Source organism: Dendropsophus ebraccatus, chromosome 8, assembly GCF_027789765.1.
Source record: "Dendropsophus ebraccatus isolate aDenEbr1 chromosome 8, aDenEbr1.pat, whole genome shotgun sequence".
Classification (NCBI taxonomy): Eukaryota; Metazoa; Chordata; class Amphibia; order Anura; family Hylidae; genus Dendropsophus; species Dendropsophus ebraccatus.
In genome coordinates this window covers 105,519,103-105,542,551 of record NC_091461.1, presented here as the reverse complement: position 1 = coordinate 105,542,551, position 23,449 = coordinate 105,519,103, and the positions used below count along the sequence as shown (strand labels likewise).

Sequence of the window (23,449 nt, the reverse complement as noted above, 5' to 3'; positions counted from 1 at the left end):
GATAGTGAGAGTAGTAAGTGGTGACCGCAAGTTGCAACAGTAGCAAGTGTGGTGTAGCGCATCAGGGGGCCCCCAAAAGAGCGGTACTGCTGGTCGGTAGTGTTTAGAATTATTGGATTCTATGAAGCAATCTTTCATATTTTCTGAACGTACCAAGATCTTAGAAATTAAATTAAATTAAATTTTAGATAGCTGCTTTTAATCCAAGATCTGTCCTGGGGTCTGTTCAGCAGGTGATGCAGTTATTGTCCTAAAAACAACTTTTAAACTTGCAGCCCTGTGTCAAATTGGCGTGGCGAGTGTCTGTGCCCTAGGCTTGCACCGCTCCTCCGTCCCTCCTTCCCACCCTCTCCACCATTAGGAATGGCCCTGGGCAGCATTTTTCCTATTCATCATCTGTCTGAACACTGCACAGGTGCCTTAGAGATCCAGCACATGTGATTTGCTCACACAGGTGATGAATAGGAGAAATTTTGCCTGGGGCATTCCTAATGGTGAAGAGAGCAGGGAGGAGGGACAGAGGGGCGGTGCAAGCCTAGGGCATAGACACTCTAGGCCGCGCCAGTTTGACAAGTTTAAAAGTTGTTTCTTGGACAATAACTGCATCACCTACTGAACGGACCCCCGCACCCGAGATCTTGTATTAAAAGCAGCCATCCAAAGGTACAAGCGTTTTTTTTTGGGGGGGGGGGGCAGATTGTGGGTACAAATCACTTGTTTAAGGTGTCACTGTCGTTATAACTTTCACAACCTAAAGCAACAGTAGATGTGATATAAAGCAAGTTATTTTTTAAGTTTTTAGTTATAGTGGAAAACAAGGCACTTCCTGTGTACTGACTTTTTTTTCCAAGAGTCTAAAAACAGGAAGTCCCTTGTTTCCCAGGTCATCTGCGCTCACAGGGAAAGCAGTGAAGTGATTTGACCAGCACAGGACTAAAGATTGGTGCTGGATTTCTGGTAAGTTTTATAGCCTGATGATAACAAAAAAAGGATTGTAAATTGCAGATATACTTTATTTTACACTTTGTTTTATTTTTTGAAAGTTATAACGACAGTGACGGGCGTAGCTAGGATTCACGAGGCCCCATAGCAAAATAATTTGAGGGGCCCCCCCTCCCCTACACACAACACAAAGCACATACAGTCTATGCTCTGTGATGGGGCCACAAAATAAAATCTCTTGTGGCCAGAGGCAGAATCCTGCCTGCAGTCAGAAGAGTGACTGGCAGAGCAGAGAGTCAATGGCAGCTTGCTATGAGAGTCCACAGATTTTACCTATAAGGGCCCATTAGGAGCCCTTTTGGATAAATACATAGGTGCAGGAGCAGACTACCTTCTGCTTAACCCCTGATATACTGTAGTGTGTAAGTAACCCAAAGTTCAGAAGACAAGGAGATATCTGCTTTACTGCTCATGCACTAATAACCCCTGACCTCTGCACATTTTTCTTTCCTACTTGATTGCACATCTGGAGAACAGAGGTTATCAGTGCAGTGAAGCAGAGATCTCTGTCTTCTGCTTGTTAACACTTATTTTGTGTTGCAGGATGTAAGTAAACTTTTGGTCACTTACACACGGCAGTACATAAGGGGTTAAGCAGAAGGACACACACTCTTACCTTCACCCCTGGGCCCCACTCCTGCACGGGCCCCATAGCAACTGCCTACCCTGTCTCTATGGTAGCTACGCCACTGGACAGTGACAGTAAAAGGAAAATGCAGTATACGACGTGTATATATATGTCTGACGTGTCCTCTTTTCTAGTTTCTGTTTGAGAGGCCATACAGCCGAACACTGGAGGCAGAAGCAGATAAAGTTGGACTTGAGCTTGCTGCAAAGGTAACCTAACCCATAGGAGCAGTATTATAGTAGTTATATTCTTGTATATAAGAGCAGTATTATAGTAGTTATGCGGTTCAGGGAAGAAACAGAGTGCTGCACCTCACACCTATGGCTGATACTAGTGCCGCTTGGCTAAATAAAAAACACATCAGAATTTTGTGTATGAATTGATCAAGCCATACTGCCCCATGTACCTCGTGCCGGTATCTGATACACATGGGTCCCTACACTAAGTCCACACCGTGCCAGTCAGTGGCCACCAACCCCGCAGGCGTGCACAGCCAGGGAACGGGGGCCATGGGACGGCCCTGCGACCCCCATGCCACAGGACCAGACCCAAAAACACCACACCAGAACCCGGCCAGCACCGCCGGCGGAGAAGGGCGCCCCCAAACAGCACAAGTCTGGATAAGGTATTGCGCTCACCATAGCTGCAGCAAACAGAATGGGAAAAAACAGGAGGGATTAAAACCATGTGCACTCAGGTGTCTCCTGCTAATTGCGGTCATGTGGGTCTCACCAGGAGGAGTGCAATACACGGAGAAAAGAGAGAAACAAAATGCGGTTCAGGGAAGAAACAGAGTGCTGCACCTCACACCTATGGCTGATACTAGTGCCGCTTGGCTAAATAAAAAACACATCAGAATTTTGTGTATGAATTGATCAAGCCATACTGCCCCATGTACCTCGTGCCGGTATCTGATACACATGGGTCCTGCGACCCCCATGCCACAGGACCAGACCCAAAAACACCACACCAGAACCCGGCCAGCACCGCCGGCGGAGAAGGTCGCCCCCAAGCAGCACAAGTCTGGATAAGGTATTGCGCTCACCATAGCTGCAGCAAACAGAATGGGAAAAAACAGGAGGGATAAAAACCTTCTCCGCCGGCGGTGCTGGCCGGGTTCTGGTGTGGTGTTTTTGGGTCTGGTCCTGTGGCATGGGGGTCGCAGGGCCGTCCCATGGCCCCCGTTCCCTGGCTGTGCACGCCTGCGGGGTTGGTGGCCACTGACTGGCACGGTGTGGACTTAGTGTAGGGACCCATGTGTATCAGATACCGGCACGAGGTACATGGGGCAGTATGGCTTGATCAATTCATACACAAAATTCTGATGTGTTTTTTATTTAGCCTAGCGGCACTAGTATCAGCCATAGGTGTGAGGTGCAGCACTCTGTTTCTTCCCTGAACCGCATTTTGTTTCTCTCTTTTCTCCATGTATTGCACTCCTCCTGGTGAGACCCACATGACCGCAATTAGCAGGAGACACCTGAGTGCACATGGTTTTAATCCCTCCTGTTTTTTCCCATTCTGTTTGCTGCAGCTATGGTGAGCGCAATACCTTATCCAGACTTGTGCTGCTTGGGGGCGACCTTCTCCGCCGGCGGTGCTGGCCGGGTTCTGGTGTGGTGTTTTTGGGTCTGGTCCTGTGGCATGGGGGTCGCAGGGCCGTCCCATGGCCCCCGTTCCCTGGCTGTGCACGCCTGCGGGGTTGGTGGCCACTGACTGGCACGGTGTGGACTTAGTGTAGGGACCCATGTGTATCAGATACCGGCACGAGGTACATGGGGCAGTATGGCTTGATCAATTCATACACAAAATTCTGATGTGTTTTTTATTTAGCCAAGCGGCACTAGTATCAGCCATAGGTGTGAGGTGCAGCACTCTGTTTCTTCCCTGAACCGCATTATAGTAGTTATATTCTTGTACATAGGGGCAGTATTATAGTAGTTATATTCTTTTACATAGGAGGCAGTATTATAGTAGTTATATTCTTGTATATAGGGGGCAGTATTATAGTAGTTATATTCTTGTATATAGGGGGCAGTATTATAGTAGTTATATTCTTGTATATAGGAGCAGTATTATAGTAGTTATATTCTTGTATATAGGAGCAGTATTATAGTAGTTATATTCTTGTATATAGGAGCAGTATTATAGTAGATATATTCTTGTACACGGGGATCAATATTATAGTTATGTTCTTGTACACAGGAGGCAGTGTTACACTTAGTCTCACTAGTGGAACCTGTAACATCTCAGGTGCTCAGTCTAGCGGAACTTTGTTATTATTAGTGAGATTTTGTATGAACTTTATCATGCATGAAGGTTTGGCGCAGTGATGAGATATATTTAAAAGTAATAATAGTCTTGCGGCATAAAACACACTGAATTGCTGTCTTGTCACTAGATGGGACATATAAGAGGGAGGCCAGCGGCAGCGCACCGCTCACTGCAGTGAATTGCTCTCCTGTACACAATGACGGGCAGAGCCGGTATGATAATTTGTTAGCTCGACAGCTCGTCTGCCTAGGATGATGATGTACAAACTGCTGCAGAGTAACCTCCTTTGTCTGGAAGCTTGTACACATGCAAATATCTCCTCCGCTTTGAATAACAGATTTCATTCCCACGAGCCTCCTTCCTGTGTTATCGTCTCATGCACTGCATGCTTGGAAGTCGGCCTCGGAAATGTCAAGTCGCAAGGTGGCTGTGTACAGGATTCACATTTATGGCGATGCTTTGATGTAATCGCTGCCACTTGATACAATTCTCTGAAAAGGAAGCGCTGAACACATAGAAACCTTGCCGGATTTGGAGCGTCTGGGTGTTGCTAACTTTCTGCTCAGTTGGCGCCATCTAGTGGCCATTGTTGAAAAGACTCCTCAGAAAGAGGAGCACAGAAGCACTGATCTCGTGTGCTTACAGTTTGCTACAGTGTATCAGTGCATTTTACCATTTAGACCGAATGCAGCTTTGAGGTGTGAAAATCAGTTCGTTTTTACAGGATGGATATAGCAATGTTCCCGTTGAGCGGCCAGTTGTTGAATAATTAACTGCATGTTGGTTATCGAGCCATTGCTGCGATATATAATAATAATATCAGATCCATCAACAGCAGCTTGTCAACACTTTCCAGGTAATTTACTGGAAAAGGGAAAGAAAATTGTGAAAAGGCTGTAGTGTGTGAACCTAATTTGTGCTTGGAAACAATCAACAAGGTGCTGTTGACGGATCTTCTATTCTTGTGGTTGCTATTTACATCTCCATATACAGCGGTAGTCTGCTGTGGGTCTGATCCTCTCTGATCTTTTCCATCTATTCACACAAGCCACCATTGGCCTACAAATAAAAGTTGCAGGATCCATTAACAACAGCAAGCCTGCTTGTTGACAGTTTCCAGGGACTTTATTTTTTTCATAAATCAATGAAAACTGCTAGAAAGGTAACAAAGAGAAGGTGTAAAGATTCTTTTTCCACCACGGACTTGAAGACCGATTTGCTCAAACACTGAAAATGCACTGCTCAACTAATTTCATCCAGCAGCTGAATAGTTAATGGAATCAGAATAAAAGGAGCCTCTGCTCAGTCAGCCGGGCGGCTTAGAACAGGCTCAGCCTCTGGGGAGCGGCAGTCGCTTGCTCTTCTCTAGATGTGCGCTCGCTGTCACTGGATGCGCTTATTTCCCAGGTTCAATCTGCTCAGCAGCTCCGGCCGCACAGCTACCTGCGCCGGCTCGGCTCTGCTGAACGCCGCTGCGCTGTGATCTTTACATGACCTACTTCACTCAGTCAAATCAATTCTAAAAGTCACATCTTTATCCCACTCTCCTTCGCAGGCTTTGTGCGGTTGGTAATTAACTTTTTTTCCCCCATTTATCCTTTTTTCAGTAGAAATTTAGCACTTTTATTTCCATTTATTTGATTCTGGGCATTGAATGTAAGTTACGTTTTAACTGTATGTGCCATTTAGTCTTTTCCTCTGCTGCCTCTCTGCTTGTTTGCATCACTCTTTACTGGCTCCCTGGCCTGGTTCTCTTCATGAACCAGGAAGAGCAGGATGAATGCATTTAATTTTTATTTTTTCTTTTTGGTTCAGTAAAAGTAATAAAAAAAAAATAAAAAATAAAAAAAAATATATATATATATATATATATATATATATATATATGTATATAGTGGTAAAAAGGTAGATGGACAGTATGTGTAATAGGGTATGAAGGGGGAGATTTATCAAACATAGTGTAAAGTGAAACTGGCTCAGTTGCCCCTAGCAACCAATCAGATTCCACCTTTCATTCCTCACAGACTCTTTGGAAAATGAAAGGTGGAATCTGATTGGTTGCTAGGGGCAACTGAGCCAGTTTCACTTTACACCATGTTTGATAAATCTCCCCCTTCATAATCCTATTACACATACTGTCCACCTACATGTGGACCACCCTGTATGTGTATGTATATATATATTATGTGTGTAATGTTAATATATACACAAACACACACATACATATATATAATTTATATTATATATTCTGCATTCTTTTCATGAACCAGGAAGCTCTGGATGTACGTTATTCTATCCCATTTCCTAGAATTATGTATTTTGGGGAAGCCCCTGTATTGTCTCCTTGCTGTTCTGTTTCTGCATCAGGGTGAACAATTATTTTTTCCTTACCCCTAAAGCATCACATTTGATTCAAAGTTTAAAGTTAAAATTCCTGTTTTAATTGAATATTTCATTGCTGCTCTGCTTGTTTTGTGTCAGTCTTTACTGTCATCCTAGCATTATAGTTATACACCCGGAAGACCAGGATGAACATTGTTTTAAATTCTCTTTCCTTGGTTTGTGGATTGTGCCCTCCTTGGGATTCTATTAATAAACCATGAAGCTCAGGATGAACATTATTCCATGTTTTTTTTTTCCTACCCCATTTTTTATGTCATATATAACATTAAAAATCATAAAATATTTATAAATTATTATATATATTTTCCTGCATGTCTGTCAGTCTTTACTGTCACTTTGACATTCTGTTCATGCACCAGGAATCCCAGGATGAAAAATATTCTAGATTTTATTTTATTTTATGTTACCAATCATGGATGTGTGGAATCATGGCTTGTATTTGTCTGTGAACCTATCATTCTAATAAGGCATCAGGAAGCTCAGGATGAAAATGATTTGAGATTTGTCTTCCCCTTATACCCCCAGTGCAGGGACCTATTGGTGAACACATATACGTAGAGTTAGGTGAAGCATGAAGTCGTCATCCATAATCAATGGCCGGGAATATCCCTGTAAATCCTGATGTTGCTGCACAGTGGGCTGATGGTGGGCTCCGGTCTCCTGATATTGCACATTGAAGCTTCTCCATCACTCTGGAATATGATGCGGTATTATGTGACAATGTATCACTCCTATGTGTGTGCCGGTGGCAGTAAATCATGGCGGCGGTCCCTGAAACCATCACCGTTTTTCCATCTGCTCATCAGGTTTTACAAGGACACAGAGAGGTCGCGTTGTGACAGCCGTCAGTCCGCACCTAATGATCTCCGCGCTTCCTTTCCCCTCTTTTTTGCAGGTTCCTAAAAACCGGAGATGAAAATATGTCACTGTCAGTGATTCATCATCTTCTGTCTATAGTCAGAGATTTCCTAGTCCTATCATTTCCTAGGAAAGTTGGGTGATTGGAGTCATCACATGCAGTGCAGTGAACCACCGTTTCTCCCGCATTGCTGTATATTACTTTTAGTTAGGATCAATATGGTCATACAGCTTTCCCAGACTCCTGAATAGCAAAGTTGAGGGATGTTCTTATCTGCTCTTAACATTTAAAGATGACCAGGGTTGCAACCCAGGCTAATATGTCATTCAAAAGCAAATATGTTTTTTTCTGCACTGATACACTGTAACAAACCATCATACATGGAGAGAGATTTGTTCTTCTGGCAATGACGTGTCTAGACTGGATACAATTGTAACAAATGCTCAGCTGTGAGAAGTAGTAGATCTGTACAGGTTTCCAGCCTTTGTTTTCATTCACTGACAGCAAGCAGAGATCTTAACATTAGTGAGGAGATGAGATACAAGATATAAGTAAGGTGGGGGTGCCCTTCACACGACCACGGCCATTCCAGAAACCATTTGTGTTTCCTGACCATAAAAAAAAAACATACTCACCTGCTCCATGGCTCCAGCGATGCTCCTGACCGGCTTCTGCCCCTGCTTTCTGGCTCTGTGAGCACATGAGTGATGTCACTTGTGTGCTGCAGCATTGGAGGGAGGGAGCGGCCGCTTGTGGCCAGAGGTATAATGCTGCCTCCAGCCAGAAAAGTGATTGACAGTCAAACACAGAGCTGCATTTAACTGTATGGGCTCCATGCCCAATAGAACCCTATGGGTCAAGAAATTTATCCAGGTTTCCTGATAAGAAATCCAGATAGATATTCCTGAAGTGTGAAGCTGGCCTAGGAGAAAATGAGAAAGATTCAGAACTTTTTGTTATGTGCTGGATGAGATACATTGTGATACATTGCCGTGAACTGCATGGTGATACTTCTATTATGTCCGTCCTCCCTGCAGGCCTGCGCCGATGTAAGAGCCAGCTCTGTCTTCTGGAAACAGATGGAAGCCAGTGACACCCTGCTAGGGCTGCCTCGTCTCCCCGAATGGCTGTCCACCCATCCATCCCACGGGAACCGCGCTGAGCACCTGGACAGACTCATCCCAAAGGTTGGTAGAATGAAACGTGGTTGTTCCTGTAAATCTCTTAGGGGTTTTATCCAGTATAGGGGGCGCTAGCGAGCACTCTGATCTGCTTACTGTAAATGACAGTGGACAGGCCACCACCGCAGTGTGCAGTTATTATTCCTCCTACCAGCAATAGACTGTATGCATCGACTATAGTAACCAGTACAGCGCCACTCTCATCCCTGTGGCTGTGTTTGGTATTGCAGCCCATTCATTTGACACTGATGCCTGTTACAGTACTTTGTCTACAATGTAGCAATTTGTGACAAGGATCTATATTAGGCTGGGTTCAAACTACGTTTTTGCAATGCGTTTTTTTGCAAAAAACTGATGCAGTTGTGTTTATCCGTGTTAATGCGTTTTTCCATTGACTTCCATTATAAAACAAAAGGTCAGTTTTTTTTAACGGACACAAAAATAAGGTACACCACGTTTTTGTGTACGCTAAAAAAAAAATGATCCGTTTATTTTATAATGGAAGTCAATGGAAAAACGGATCAAAACGGATGCACACAGTTGCATCCGTTTTTTTCATCAGTTTTTCATCCGTTTTTTGCAAAACTGTACACTGTGATGCAGCCGCTGCTGTGACGCCACGCTGGGTTCCATGAGCTTTTAGCCAGTCTCTGCAGCTGACACAGCCGGAGAACGCCCGCTCCCAGTGCTGAGGACATCTCTGCTACCTGCGGTGAGTACGTGTCTCGGCCGTCGCACACTGGCTCCTGTGGCGTCCAAGGGCAGCAGGCCATTTCCGCACCGGGGCCAAGTGTCAGTGATTTCCCAGCTAATGTATCCAAGGTCTGCATTTCCGAATATTACAAAGATCTGCAGCCCGCCCTACGGGAACGCAGACGGTTTATCAGCAAATTAAGCTCTGAGAAATTTTTTTTCTCTCCATGGGACTTTTGCATCCAATTTTTTAAAGGGCCGGAGCATAATTGTATGTTTTTTTTTTTTCCCGTCTATAGTCTCTATATGGTGTTCTGCTTTTGAAGCCAGACTCTATTCTGAAAGTAATAATACAAGATAACCCTGCCTTGTAACATTCATGGGTTTTAGGAAGATTAGATATGGGTTGCTGTATGTATAGTAGGATCCTCTCACACAATATAGTTGTTAGTTAGGCTGGGTTCACACTACGTTTTTGCAATGCTAAGCGGATGGAAAAACGGATGCATGTGTGTGCATCCATTTTGATCAGTTTTTCCATTGAATTCCATTATTTAAAAAAACTGATTAAAACGCATTTTTTTTTTTACGTACACAAAAACTTAGTCAACCTCATTTTTTTGTCCGTTAAAAAAAAAACGGTAGGGTCCTCTCACACAATATAGTTATTAGTTGGTTTCTTTTCTTTTATTAGTTAGTTTTCTTTTTTTGCCTGATTATTTATTTTAAGTGTTTCCATTTACATCCAGAGCTGCATTCATAATTCTGCCACATCGCTGATGCCATTTAACATTGTACTTAGCAGAAATCTTATTATAGGGGTTATTCAGGATTAGAAAGAGCACACCTACTTTCTTGCTAAAACAGTGTGTGCGGTCCTACAATTCAGCTCCATTCATTCCAATAGAACTGAGCTGCAATACCCAGTCCCAGATTGATGCTATTTCTGGATAAAAGCGGACATGTTTTTGTAAGTTTGAATAATCCCTTTAAATGTTGTGATCGAGTACAGTGCATTCTAAGATAGTGCTATATTATTTATACTCTCCAGTCATATCCAGAGCTGCATTGAGAATTCTTCTGACACTTTGACAGTGCCGGGTTTGTGCTGTACTGCTGCTTTGCTGAGATCTTCCAGTGCATTGCATCTATACTGTACCTGCTCAGCACCTGCAGTGCATTATGGGAGAATATCATATTGTGCCTGATGATTTTTGTTTTCTATAGTCACACCCAGAGCTGCATTCAGAATTCTTTTAGCTTCCACATTGGCAAAACCAGTTAGCATTATTCTTAGCTGAGAGCCCCAGTGCAATGCATTCTGGGAGACTGCTATGTCCTGGCTAAGGGTCCTATTACACGGAGCGATTATTAACAACTAACGATAAACGATCGCAAACGAGATTGTTTATCGTTAACCTGAAATCGTTCACCACATTACACAGAACGATGGTCGTTAGTTACGATCGTTACTAGGATCGTTATTGCGATCGTTAGTATGATCGTTTACTCCATCTGATCCCAGCAAAACAACGAACAATGTGCAATTACACTGAACGATTAGTGAACAAATGTGGAACTTGAGCGAACGATTAACAATAATTTTAGGATCAGATCTAAATCAACGATCAACGACATACAAACGATTTTTCGATCGTTTCCTGCAATTACACGGAATGATTATCGTTTAAATTCGAACGATATAACGATTTTTCGCAAATAATCGTCCCGTGTAATAGGGCCCTTAGGGTCCTATTCCACTAAGCGATTTTTCGACAATTAACGATTAATGATAAACGATCTCGCACAACCTGAAATTGTTCACCCAATTACACGGAACAATAATCGTTATTTATGATCGTTCTTTCGGTCATCCTGTCGTCACTACTGCATTCGTTGCTACTGCGAACGTCTGAACAATTTATTTTACCGAACGATTTGCAATTGATTAACGATACAAATAGGTCCAAATTCTATCAATCAACGATTTTTAGCGTTGGTCGTTTAATCGTTGCATGCTATTACATAAAGCGGTTGTCGTTCAATTACGAACAATCTAACGATTTTTCAAACTCTAATCGTCCCGTGGAAAGGGAAATACAACACCACGATGCAATATGGTTTGTACAGACCTTGAACCAGCTAAGAGTTCTGGCGCCATCCATGGTTGTCAGCTCTGACATTTTAGGATCTCTGCTTGCTGTCTGTTAATAAATCTTGTAGCTATATGTGATATTTTTTTTTTGTTTGTTTCCTTTATTATGTCTTTGCAGTTTATATCTCTTGGATCCCAGCTTAGGATCCTTCATTGTGCTCGCAGCGAGGGTAATAGCAGATGTTTGCCATCTTTTGCTTCCTCAATTAGTTGTTCTTTCTCTCGGCATGGCGGGAAAACAACCTAATGGCCGAGCATAGATCGCCGCTCAGAGTGGCTGCGCTTGCGGCTGAGCCGGGTAATGTCTACGGATATAATTGGCCGTACATGGGGATCCGCTTCAGTTGATCTGACTGGGTCCGTACACTTGCCATGCGGGCACATGGTAATCGCTTCCCTTGCAGATGGCGGTAATCTCTGCGGCTGCACGCTGTCACACTCCTTCCACTCTGCTACACTAAAGATGCAGAAACGTTCACGCTTCAGTAACATTGAAAGGTTCAGAGTCGAAATTTCAATACCGGTTATTATACGATTTATCCTTAATGGAAGGAAATCATCGCCGCCTGACAGTGTCTTCTAAGTGCGGAGTACCGCCTAACCGTAAAACCGCTCTCCAGGCTCCTCCCCCTTATTGGGGATCAATCATCTGATAATTGACTTGTAATTGATGACCTGTACTGGTTCTTATTTAGGAGATTTTACACGCAATGCTTCCTGGGAGAACAGTATGCGAATGAGCTGAGAAAACTGCTTCTCCAGCACCACCTAGTGGTCACTAAGAAGTATTGTTAAAGGGGTACTCCAGCGGGGGGGGGGGCACTTTTTTGCTGGGACCGAGGAAGAGGTGGCCGAGGGAAAAGACGTCCACTCACCTCCCCGGTTCCAGCGGCGGGTCCCGTATCGCGGCGCTCCGGTGGCCGGTTCCCGGCCGCTTCCGGGTGTCTGACGCGGGGCCGAGACGTGACGTCTCAGGTCCGCTCAGCCACTCAGTGACAGAGGCAGGATCTGAAACGGATCCTGCCTCCTTCACTGAGTGGCTAAGCGGACCTGAGACGTATCGTTTCGGGCCCATGTCAGACACCCGGAAGCGGACGGAACCGGCCACCGGAGCGCAGCGCTGCGGGACCCGCCGCTGGAACCGGGGAGGTGAGTGGACGTCTTTTCCCTCGGCCACCTCCTTCCCGGTCCCAGCAAAAAAGTGCCCCCCCCATTGGAGTACCCCTTTAACATTATCCCTCCCTCCAAAGTAGTCTGAATGGCAGAACCATTAAAGGTGTACTCTGGCGAAAAATCCTTTTCTTTCAAATCAACTGGTTTCAGAAAGTTTTATAGATTTGTAATTTACTTCTATTTAAAAATCTCAAATCTTCCCATACTTATCAGCTTCTGTATGTCCTGTAGGAAGTGGTGTATTCTTTCCAGTCTGATGCAGTCCTCTCTGCTGACACCTCTGTCCGTGTCAGGAACTGTCTAGAGCAGGAGAGGTTTTCTGTGGGGACTTGCTCCTGCTCTGTATAGTTCTTGACATTGGCAGCATTTTTTTTCAGAAATCAATTGTCCAGGCAATTTTAAGAAACTTTGTAATTGGGTTTATTAGGCAAATTTGCCATTATCTGCATTCAAAAAGCCTTTCCCCAGGCCCCCCCCTCTCTTTCAATCACTGCTCATTATCAGGAAATCTCGACTCTTTTACATCAGTCGTGCCCTGTCTGTTCTATGGAGAAGGGAGGAGGGAGGAGGAAGATTAGTTGGCAGCAGAGAGCAGAGAACAAAAGATTACACAGTGGGACCTGTGTGAAAGCCGTATTCAGAGGTCAGAGCTGACTTAAGAGGAGATAGCCCGGTGATGAAGCTGTAAATTAACTCTTTGTTGTCCTGCTTTGGTGTTGCATCTCCCTCCACCCCTCCCCTCACTATAGAGAACCATGAAGACCAGGGGGGGGGGGGGGGAGAGCTTCAGACTGCTTTTTCATGATAAAAATGCATTTTGCAGCTAATAAAACTAATTACAAAGTTTCTTAAAATCTCCTGTACTATTGATTTCTGCAAAAAAAATCTATAAACTTTCTGCAACTAGTTGATTTGAAGGAAAAAGATTTTCACAGGACAACCCCAGCTGCCATTCAGTGGCCTAGGAAAGCTGGGTTTTGCCGTTGAACTGCATCAGCACATGTGGGAGACTTCAAAGAGTACAAGAGTGATGTCGTCCTCCCTGTTTCCTCTTCTCTCTCTCTCTCTCTCTACCTGGCATAACCCCGGCACAGCGCCCCCTCCCTGCGTGTTCTCTGTCACATCCATCATGTCTGGCAGCAGGATCTCCTCTCATACACTGCTACTATAAGTAGAGAAGTCCGGCAGCGGCCATTTCTGCATCTTTAATGTCGCTCTCTCCATTATTTAAACCTAGAGCTGTCTCTTGGCAACTTCCGAGCTCCTAGAATAGTTTGTGAGAAGTCGCGTCTTCCCTGCGCACGCTCTGCTCTCCGAATGTCAGCGCACAGCGGTATCCCCATGCACATCTTATTCGTATCTAAATGGCAAGTTTTCTGCTGTGCGCCTAATAGAGTATCATAGATGTAACAGGGGAGCGAAGCCTTGTACAGTGACCATAGCCTGCAGCCGCGTCACCTATATCCTGAGGCTACACTGTTTCTCATTGAAGAGACCCAGCTGGTGAATGGAGACAGAGGGGCAATGCCCTATGGGGGAAAAAAAGTATGCAAATTATGAGGAAAACTCCTTAGTGCCATCTATAGGCAGTTAGCCTCTAAGACAGGATTTTTCGAACAGTACGTAACCAATGGTTGCTAAACTACAACTCCTATCATATATTGACAGCTGAAGGTTAACAGGGAACTGTTGCAAGTGTTGGGACGTGTTGCAACTACTATACGCTGAAAGAAGTGTCATGTCACTTCTTTCAGCGGATCACGGAATACGCCGGCCCATAGAATGGTGTCTATGGGGCCAGCAGAAAGGCGCCCAGATGTGCGGGCGGACAGCTGACGGAATTCCACAGACATTTTCTACGATAATTCCCCAGTCTGAACCCACCCTAAGAGCTTATAAGACTCCATACATCAGTGGGGTCACCTTAGCAAGAACCAGCATACCCCATAAACCAGGGGTAGGTAACCTTGGCCCTCCAGCTGTTGGAAAACTACATCTCCCATCATGCCTGCACAGTCAAAGATTTAGCTTAGGTTTCACTAGAAAGACTGTTATTCCATCTAGACCAGGGGTGTGACTGCGACCCCCCAGCTGTTACAAAACTACAATTCTCATCGTGTTTGGACAGATAAAGCTTTGGGGGTAGTAGTTTTGCAACAGCTGGAGAGCCAAGGTTCCCTACCCCTGTGTAGCTGTGTCTAAGGCCTGTCTAGAAAAGGAGTCTCTGTTTCTAGTCACTTTACTTCTATAGGTCACACATTGACTTATACCTATAGGTTTTATTAGAGAGATAGTGTTATCAGGGGTCACTGCGAACCCCCAGCTTTTGTAAAACTACAATTCCCATCATGTTTTGACAGATAAAGCTTTGGCTGTCTAGGAATGATGGAAATAGTCGCTTTCCAACAGCTGGAGGGCCACAAGTTCTAGAGGAAAGCTAATTTACATACTTTTCCCATGAAGACTCCATACACCAGCTGGGTCTCCTCAATGAGAAACAGGTCCCCCTTCTTCCTCTAACTTTCATATCCAGTGTTTAGCAATTCATATACTTCATATTTGCAATAACCAAGTGATTGTTACAGTGTATCAGCAGCACAAATCTCTCTATTGTTCTCAATGCATTGCCAAACAGATTACACACAATTGCATCTGCTTTTTCATAACACATATACGCTAAACAGACTGCAAAAGCGCAGTGTGAACCCAGCCTGACACACTGACACTTTATACCCTTAACAGGGCCGGATTCAGACAAAGTGAGGCCCTGGGCAAAGTTAAAGTGGGGCCCCTAAATGAATGTGTATAGTATATATTAAACAGTATACTATACCATGTCCCAACCAAACATTATCTTTATGTAGAGATTAAAGTGTTTTTCTGGGCAAACAGAACATCCTCGGCAGCGCACCTTTGACCAGAGGGCCCCACAGCAAGAGCAGTGAGGTAGATATGTATGGGCTCTTTCAGGCTGTATTTCTGAAAGTATTCCCTTTGCCCAGAAAATCTATTGAAATATTACTTCTATACTGTTACCTTACACTACAGAACAAACAGCAATATAGAAGATTAACAAGTTTTTTTTTACCAAGTTTTACCAATAATGCCACCATAAAGGGCCAAATAATAGCTCCACATGGTGACTTCTGCCATCACATAGTGAATAATATTACCATACTGTTACTAAATAAAAAACAGAATGTGAAAGACCAATTTTACTCCTGTACAGTGACCACCACACAATAATAATCCACACCGGAGGCCATACAGAAAGAGCTGGGAATCGGAAATCACACACATTATTTTCATCTCTTTCTTTTTGAGCCATATAAAGACAAGATCAGAGGCAACCTTTTTTCTGATCACTGATTCTTTAAGGGAAACTGACAGCACATATATCCGTGACAGCATATATCAGCACTGACAGCACATATATCCGTGACAGCATATATCAGCACTGACAGCACATGTATCCGTGACAGCATATATCAGCACTGACAGCACATATATCCATGACAGCATATATCAGCACTGACAGCATATATCCGTGACAGCATATATCAGCACTGACCGCACATATATCCGTGACAGCATATATCAGCACTGACAGCACATATATCAGTGACAGCATATATCAGCACTGACAGCACATATATCCGTGACAGCATATATCAGCACTGACAGCATATATCGGTGACAGCATATATCAGCACTGACAGCACATATATCCGTGACAGCATATATCAGCACTGACAGCATATACCCGTGACAGCATATATGAGCACTGACCGCACATATATCCGTGACAGAATATATCAGCACTGACAGCACATATATCCGTGACAGCATATATCAGCACTGACAGCACATATATCCGTGACAGCATATATCAGCACTGACAGCATATATCGGTGACAGCATATATCAGCACTGACAGCACATATATCCGTGACAGCATATATCAGCACTGACAGCATATATCCGTGACAGCATATATCAGCACTGACAGCACATATATCCGTGACAGCATATATCAGCACTGACAGCATATATCGGTGACAGCATATATCAGCACTGACAGCACATATATCCGTGACAGCATTTATCAGCACTGACAGCACATATATCCATGACAGCATATATCAGCACTGACAGCATATATCGGTGACAGCATATATCAGCACTGACAGCATATATCGGTGACAGCATATATCAGCACTGACAGCATATATCGGTGACAGCATATATCAGCACTGACAGCATATATCGGTGACAGCATATATCAGCACTGACAGCATATATCCATGCTACCAGTTTCCTGTTGCTGATCACACCAGATGTTCATACAAACCTGTAAAAAACATTTGTTATTTAGGACTGACAGTGTCACAGAGGCGGGTCTGTGACACTGTCAGCTCCCACACTTCTCTCCGGCCACTGCAGTATCTGCAAGCCGCCCACCTCCTCCAGAGTGATTGACAGCTGAAGGTCGCCACTGGTGGCATGAAGACACATCAGAAGCACTGACTGTATGTTTGCACTGCTGGTGTGATTGGCAGACATATATGCTTATGCATGCAGTCAGATGCCTTAAGTTACACCTGTCAATTTTTCTGTAATTCCTCATATACAGGTGAATCAGTGGAAGCCAGACTTAGAGAGGGCATGTGGATGCCATTTCTGTGAAATGAGAATTTGTGACTTGTCACACAACAGCCCATGACACACCAGCCCCCACACCCCTACATACCGTACCCGTTCCCTGGACAGGGGGAAGGCAGCAGTTGGCCGATATGTAATAGCTTATGCCAATGCCGTGCTGCAGCACAACCAGCCACCAACACACAGCTACAATACTACCTATACTCTGACATACTACACCACAGATGTCAAACTCAAGCCCTCCCGCTGTTAAAAACTACAACTCCCATCATGTGTAGAGAGCTAAAGCTTTGGCTGTCCAGGCATGATGGGAATTGTAGATTTCAGCAGCTGGAGGGCCTGAGTTTGATCTTCCTGTATGTACATATATATATATATATATACACACACACACGCACACACACAATTCCCATCATGCCCAGCAGCCAAAGCTTTAGCTCTCCAGGCATGATGGGAATTGTAGTTTTGCAACAGCAGAAAGGCCAGAGGGTTTCCATCTCTAATATACTGTGTTTATAAATATGTAAGTGTATATCTATCTTACATCTATTTATCTCACATTATATAGAACAAACATTGGTATTTATATCACACATACACAGCACATGCATGGTACACCATACACACATAGACAGCACATGCATGGTACACCATACACACATAGACAGCACATGCATGGTACACCATACACACATAGACAGCACATGCATGGTACACCATACACACATACACAGCACATGCATGGTACACCATACACACATACACAGCACATGCATGGTACACCATACACACATAACATATCAAACTTACACAGCATACATGGTATATTTACTCATACCTCCCAACCGTCCTGGATTCCGCGGGACAGTCCCGTTTTCGGGGTTCTGTCCCGCAGTCCCGGAATGGCCCCCGTGTCCCGCATTACATGTGGCCCCAGCGAAAAAAACAATAAAGCAGTAACTCACCACGAGGCTGAAGTTGGTTTCTTATTCGGCCAGTTTCTTATTCAGAGGATTTTTCTTTTTCCTTTTTTAACCATTATTCTTACAGAAAATTGATAATATTCTTAACCAGCTGTAAGTGAGGGGCCCTGAGGAGATTGGTGATAAAAATGGCCAAAAGGACCCCAAGGTTGGTGTAAAAATGGGCATCAAAGTGAAAACACAAAATTATGATTTAAAAATAAAATTGACTTTGGGCCACTGATCTCACACTGATAACACACAGAGAGGGATGCCCCGCATCACATCCAAGAGAGTCCAGCCTGGTCCAAAGTGGTTCTGGGTATAAAAACTGGCATCAAAGTGGGCACATAGGCATTTTTTCCTATTTTGAATAAGTAACAGGTGTTTTCAAAGAGTTAAATGAGTTTGGGCCACTGATCTTACACTGATAATACACAGAGAGGGATGCCCCGCATCACACTGATAATACACAGAGAGGGATGCCCCGCATCACAGTGATACTACATAGAGAGTAGCTCCAGTGCTCCTAAGGGTCTAACTGTACAGTGGAGCAAATGCCAAACTGCACCACAACGGCATTGAGGATGAAGATAAGAGACATCCCGTCATCCATAGCAGCAGGTTACATTACTCCCACTCCAGAGAGTTCCCCCTTAAGGCCTTTTCACAGAGAGTAAAATCGGCGCAATTCGGAGTCTGAACTCGCCGCTGCTGAATCCCGCCTGCCTCAGTGATATACAGTCTGTCTATGGGAAGGATCGCGCACCTCCGCTCTCCGCGTCTCTCCGCTCAAGTTTGAGCGGAGACACGCGGAGAGCGGAGGTGCGCGATCCTTCCCATAGACAGACTGTATATCACTGAGGCAGGCGGGATTCAGCAGCGGAGAGTTCCGACTCCGAATTGCGCAGATTTTACTCTTGTGTGAACTGGCCTTAAGGGGGAACTCTCTGGAGTGGGAGTAATGTAACCTGCTGCTATGTCCCTATTGCAGCGGAGGCGCCATGGATGACGGGATGTCTCTTATCTTCATCCTCAATGCCGTTGTGGTGCAGTTTGGCATTTGCTCCACTGTACAGTTAGACCCTTAGGAGCACTGGAGCTACTCTCTATGTAGTATCACTGTGATGCGGGGCATCCCTCTCTGTGTATTATCAGTGTGATGCGGGGCATCCCTCTCTGTGTATTATCAGTGTAAGATCAGTGGCCCAAACTCATTTAACTCTTTGAAAACAGCTGTTACTTATTCAAAATAGGAAAAAATGCCTATGTGCCCACTTTGATGCCAGTTTTTATACCCAGAACCACTTTGGACCAGGCTGGATTCTCTTGGATGTGATGCGGGGCATCCCTCTCTGTGTGTTATCAGTGTGAGATCAGTGGCCCGAAGTCAATTTTATTTTTAAATCATAATTTTGTGTTTTCACTTTGATGCCCATTTTTACGCCAACCTTGGGCTCCTTTTGGCCATTTTTATCACCAATCTCCTCAGGGATCCTCAGTTATGGGCAGGTTATGAATATTATCAATTTTCTGTAAGAATAATGGCTAAAAAAGGAAAAGAAAAATCCCCTGAATAAGAAACTGCTGAATAAGAAACCAACTTCAGCCCCGAATAATAAACTGGCCGAATAAGAAACCAACTTCAGTCTCGTTAACTCACCTGTCCTCCGGTCCCAGCAGCTCCTCTCCCGACACAGCGCGCACTCCCGTCATCCTCCGGGGCGGGCAGCGGGGTACAGAGACACTGACTGTACCGGAAGTGATTCATGAGAGGCTGCAGGTCACTTCCGGCACAGTCAGTGACTCTGTACCCCGCTGCCCGCCCCGGAGGATGACGGGAGTGCGCGCTGTGTCGGGAGAGGAGGCGCTGGGGCCACACTAATGGGGGGTATTGGCTACTATATGTGGGGCACTATATGGAGGATTGGCTACTATATGGGGGGATTGGCTACTGTGTGGGGCACTATATGGGGGGATTGGCTACTATGTGGGGCATATTTGGGGGCATTGGCTACTATATGGGGGGATTGGCTACTATGTGGGGCATATTTGGGGGCATTGGCTACTATGTGGGGCATATATGGGGGATTGGCTACTATGTGGGGCACTATATGGGGAATTGGCTACTATGTGGGGCATATATTGGGGCATTGGCTACTATATGGGGCATATATGGGGGCATTGGCTACTATGTGGGCACTCTATGGGGGATTGGCTACTATATGGGGCACTATATGGGGATTGGCTACTATGTGGGGCATATATGGGGGCATTGGCTACTATGTGGGGCATATATGGGGATTGGCTACTATGTGGGGCACTATATGGGGCATTGGCTACTATGTGGGGCATATATTGGGGATTGGATAATATGTGGGGCACTATATGGGGGCATTGGCTACTATGTGGGGCACTATATAGGGATTGGCTACTATGTGGGGCACTATATGGGGGCATAGGCTACTATGTGGGGCTCTATATGGGGGCATTGGCTACTATGTGGGGGATTGGACACTATGGGGGGGATTGGATACTATGTTGGTCACTATATGGGGGCATTGGATACTATGTGGGGCACTATAATGGGGGATTGGATACTATATAGGGCATTTTTGGCAGGATTGGATAATGTATAGGGCACTATTCAGTCAGCAGCATGTGGTGACTGTAGGGGCGTGGCTATGAAGGGTTGCTATGGGTGTGTGGCTATGGAGGGTCGCTATAAGGGCCGCGGTGCACATGTCCCTCTTTGCTCTTTGCAAAAGTTGGGAGGTATGTGTTTACTTACTGTAGCAGGGTCTAGAAAGGGTTAAATCAGCATGCAGTTATCAGAACGGTACTTTCCCTATTATTGTGTAGAGTCCTACGGCAGCTATTTACCCCGACGTCCCGACTGAAGCTGTGCAGAGCCTTGTCAGTGGAGGGGAGGGAGGTTGATGGGAAATTTCTTAAAGAAGCAGTGACTAGCACACACCGTGGCTGCTCAGTGCTGTGTGCGGCAGAGATCTTTGCAGCCAGCAATCCCCTGCAATAAACAAAGGGCAATACAGATGCAGGGGGCCCCTGGGGATGGGGGCCCTGGGCATTTGCCCAGTTTGCCTCCCCCTAATGCCGACCCTGACCCTTAACAAAGTATACCTTTATTTTAATGAAGTTATATTACAAAGTAATATAACGTTACTTAAGCAATGTGTTGGCAAAAAAAAAAAAAAAATGTTTTTGTGTGTCTGGAGTACCCCTTTAAGCATTCCCCTAAGCACCAAGTTTTTGGCTGTCTCCTTCATCTACATCCACTCTCATCCATATCTGAAGCTCTCTGTTGACACCGCTGTCATGGCTTCTGTTGCACCGCATATCATGATAGCAGAGGCTGACAACAACTGTGCCCTGCAGATGCCATTGACTTATTCACATTACCATCAAGATATCTATTATAAGACTTCATATGGGGAAATTACTATTGCTACGTATGTGAGTAGTACATAGGGTACAGTACAAAGACGTAGCAAAAGAATACTTGTCCACTAAATTACAGTGTACAGATAAGCATGGATCAGCAGAGCTGTCATAGGGGCGCAGTATCCGGCAGCAGAACATCCAGCAGGACATTTACCGGACGGGTGAGTGAGCGGATTCCCGGCGAGATGTGACAGGTTTATACTATGTAATGTGGCGTGTCATATTTTGTTACATTATTACTGTAACACGCCGCCCCTCCCCCTTCTCCTGCCGTCTGGAGGGCACTTAGGAGTAAATTGTATGTTTAGGATGACACACAAGCCTCCGGGGATTACAAATTGGGAATATTACATTTGCGTCTAATCCCGAGGACGTCCGGTCACATTTTACTCTGCACATTATACGTTTTCCTGATTAACGCTCCCGATGTTTATTAAACGCCATTAATATCCTTTATCGCCGCCCGGCCGGCTGTCACAGGCGGCTGGATAATCCTGCAGCTCTCTGCCACTCGGTCGGCGGCTGCAACCAAGCGACAGAACATTGAAGGACATTTTGTGTTTTCATACGACCGGGATGATTTCACAGTTCATTTCTCCTTGAAAATCTCCCAACGCTGATGCATCTGTCAGTGGAAACGCAAAAAAAGAAAAGCATTCACATTCAGCCGCCTATACTATTAAATGTTCAGGAAGTGATCAACAACTGCGGCCGACACTCCAGGAACGTCTTCACCATGTGCAACATCCAGAAGGGAGATAGCAGTGTGTATAGAGCAGGGGCAGGTACATCCAGGATACAGATAGCAGTGTGTATAGAGCGGGTACAGGTACATCCAGGATACAGATAGCAGTGTGTATAGAGCAGGGACAGGTACATCCAGGATACAGATAGCAGTGTGTATAGAGCAGGGACAGGTACATCCAGGATACAGATAGCAGTGTGTATAGAGCAGGGACAGGTACATCCAGGATACAGATAGCAGTGTGTATAGAGCAGGGACAGGTACATCCAGGATACAGATAGCAGTGTGTATAGAGCGGGTACAGGTACATCCAGGATACAGATAGCAGTGTGTATAGAGCAGGGACAGGTACATCCAGGATACAGATAGCAGTGTGTATAGAGCGGGTACAGGTACATCCAGGATACAGATAGCAGTGTGTATAGAGCAGGGACAGGTACACCCAGAATACAGATAGCAGTGTGTATAGAGCAGGGACAGGTACATCCAGGACACAGATAGCAGTGTGTATAGAGCAGGGGCAGGTACATCCGGCATACAGATAGCAGTGTGTATAGAGCAGGGACAGGTACATCCAGGATACAGCAGTGTGTATAGAGCAGGGACAGGTACATCCAGGATACAGATAGCAGTGTGTATAGAGCGGGGACAGGTACATCCAGGAGGGTGATAGCAGTGTGTATAGAGCGGTGACAGGTACATCCAGGATACAGATAGCAGTGTGTGTATATAGCAGGGTTAGGTACATCCAAGACTGAGATAGCAGTGTGTATAGAGCAGGGACAGGTACATCCAGGATACAGATAGCAGTGTGTATAGAGCGGGTAGAGGTACATCCAGGATACAGATAGCAGTGTGTATAAAGCAGGGACAGGTACATCCAGGATACAGATAGCAGTGTGTATAGAGCGGGTACTGGTACATCCAGGATACAGATAGCAGTGTGTATAAAGCAGGGACAGGTACATCCAGGATACAGATAGCAGTGTGTATAGAGCAGGGACAGGTACATCCAGGATACAGCAGTGTGTATAGAGCAGGGACAGGTACATCCAGGATACAGATAGAAGTGCGTATATAGCGGGGACAGGTACATCCACGATACAGATAGCAGTTTGTATAGAGCAGGGACAGGTACATCCAGGATACAGCAGTGTGTATAGAGCGGGGACAGGTACATCCAGGAGGGAGATAGCAGTGTGTATAGAGCGATGACAGGTACATCCAGGATACAGATAGCAGTGTGTGTA

The 23,449-nt window shown here is 45.0% G+C and overlaps 1 protein-coding gene across 1 annotated transcript in view; it reads left to right on the top strand.

Annotated features, from left to right (window-relative positions):
• OMA1 (OMA1 zinc metallopeptidase) overlaps positions 1-23,449 on the top strand; it is a 44,143-nt gene that overhangs the window by 17,112 nt on the left and 3,582 nt on the right. Inside the window, exons 7-8 of the mRNA XM_069981321.1 lie at positions 1,765-1,839; positions 8,204-8,353. Of these exons, the coding sequence (XP_069837422.1) occupies positions 1,765-1,839; positions 8,204-8,353 (225 nt within the window). The remainder of the gene's footprint in view (positions 1-1,764; positions 1,840-8,203; positions 8,354-23,449) is intronic.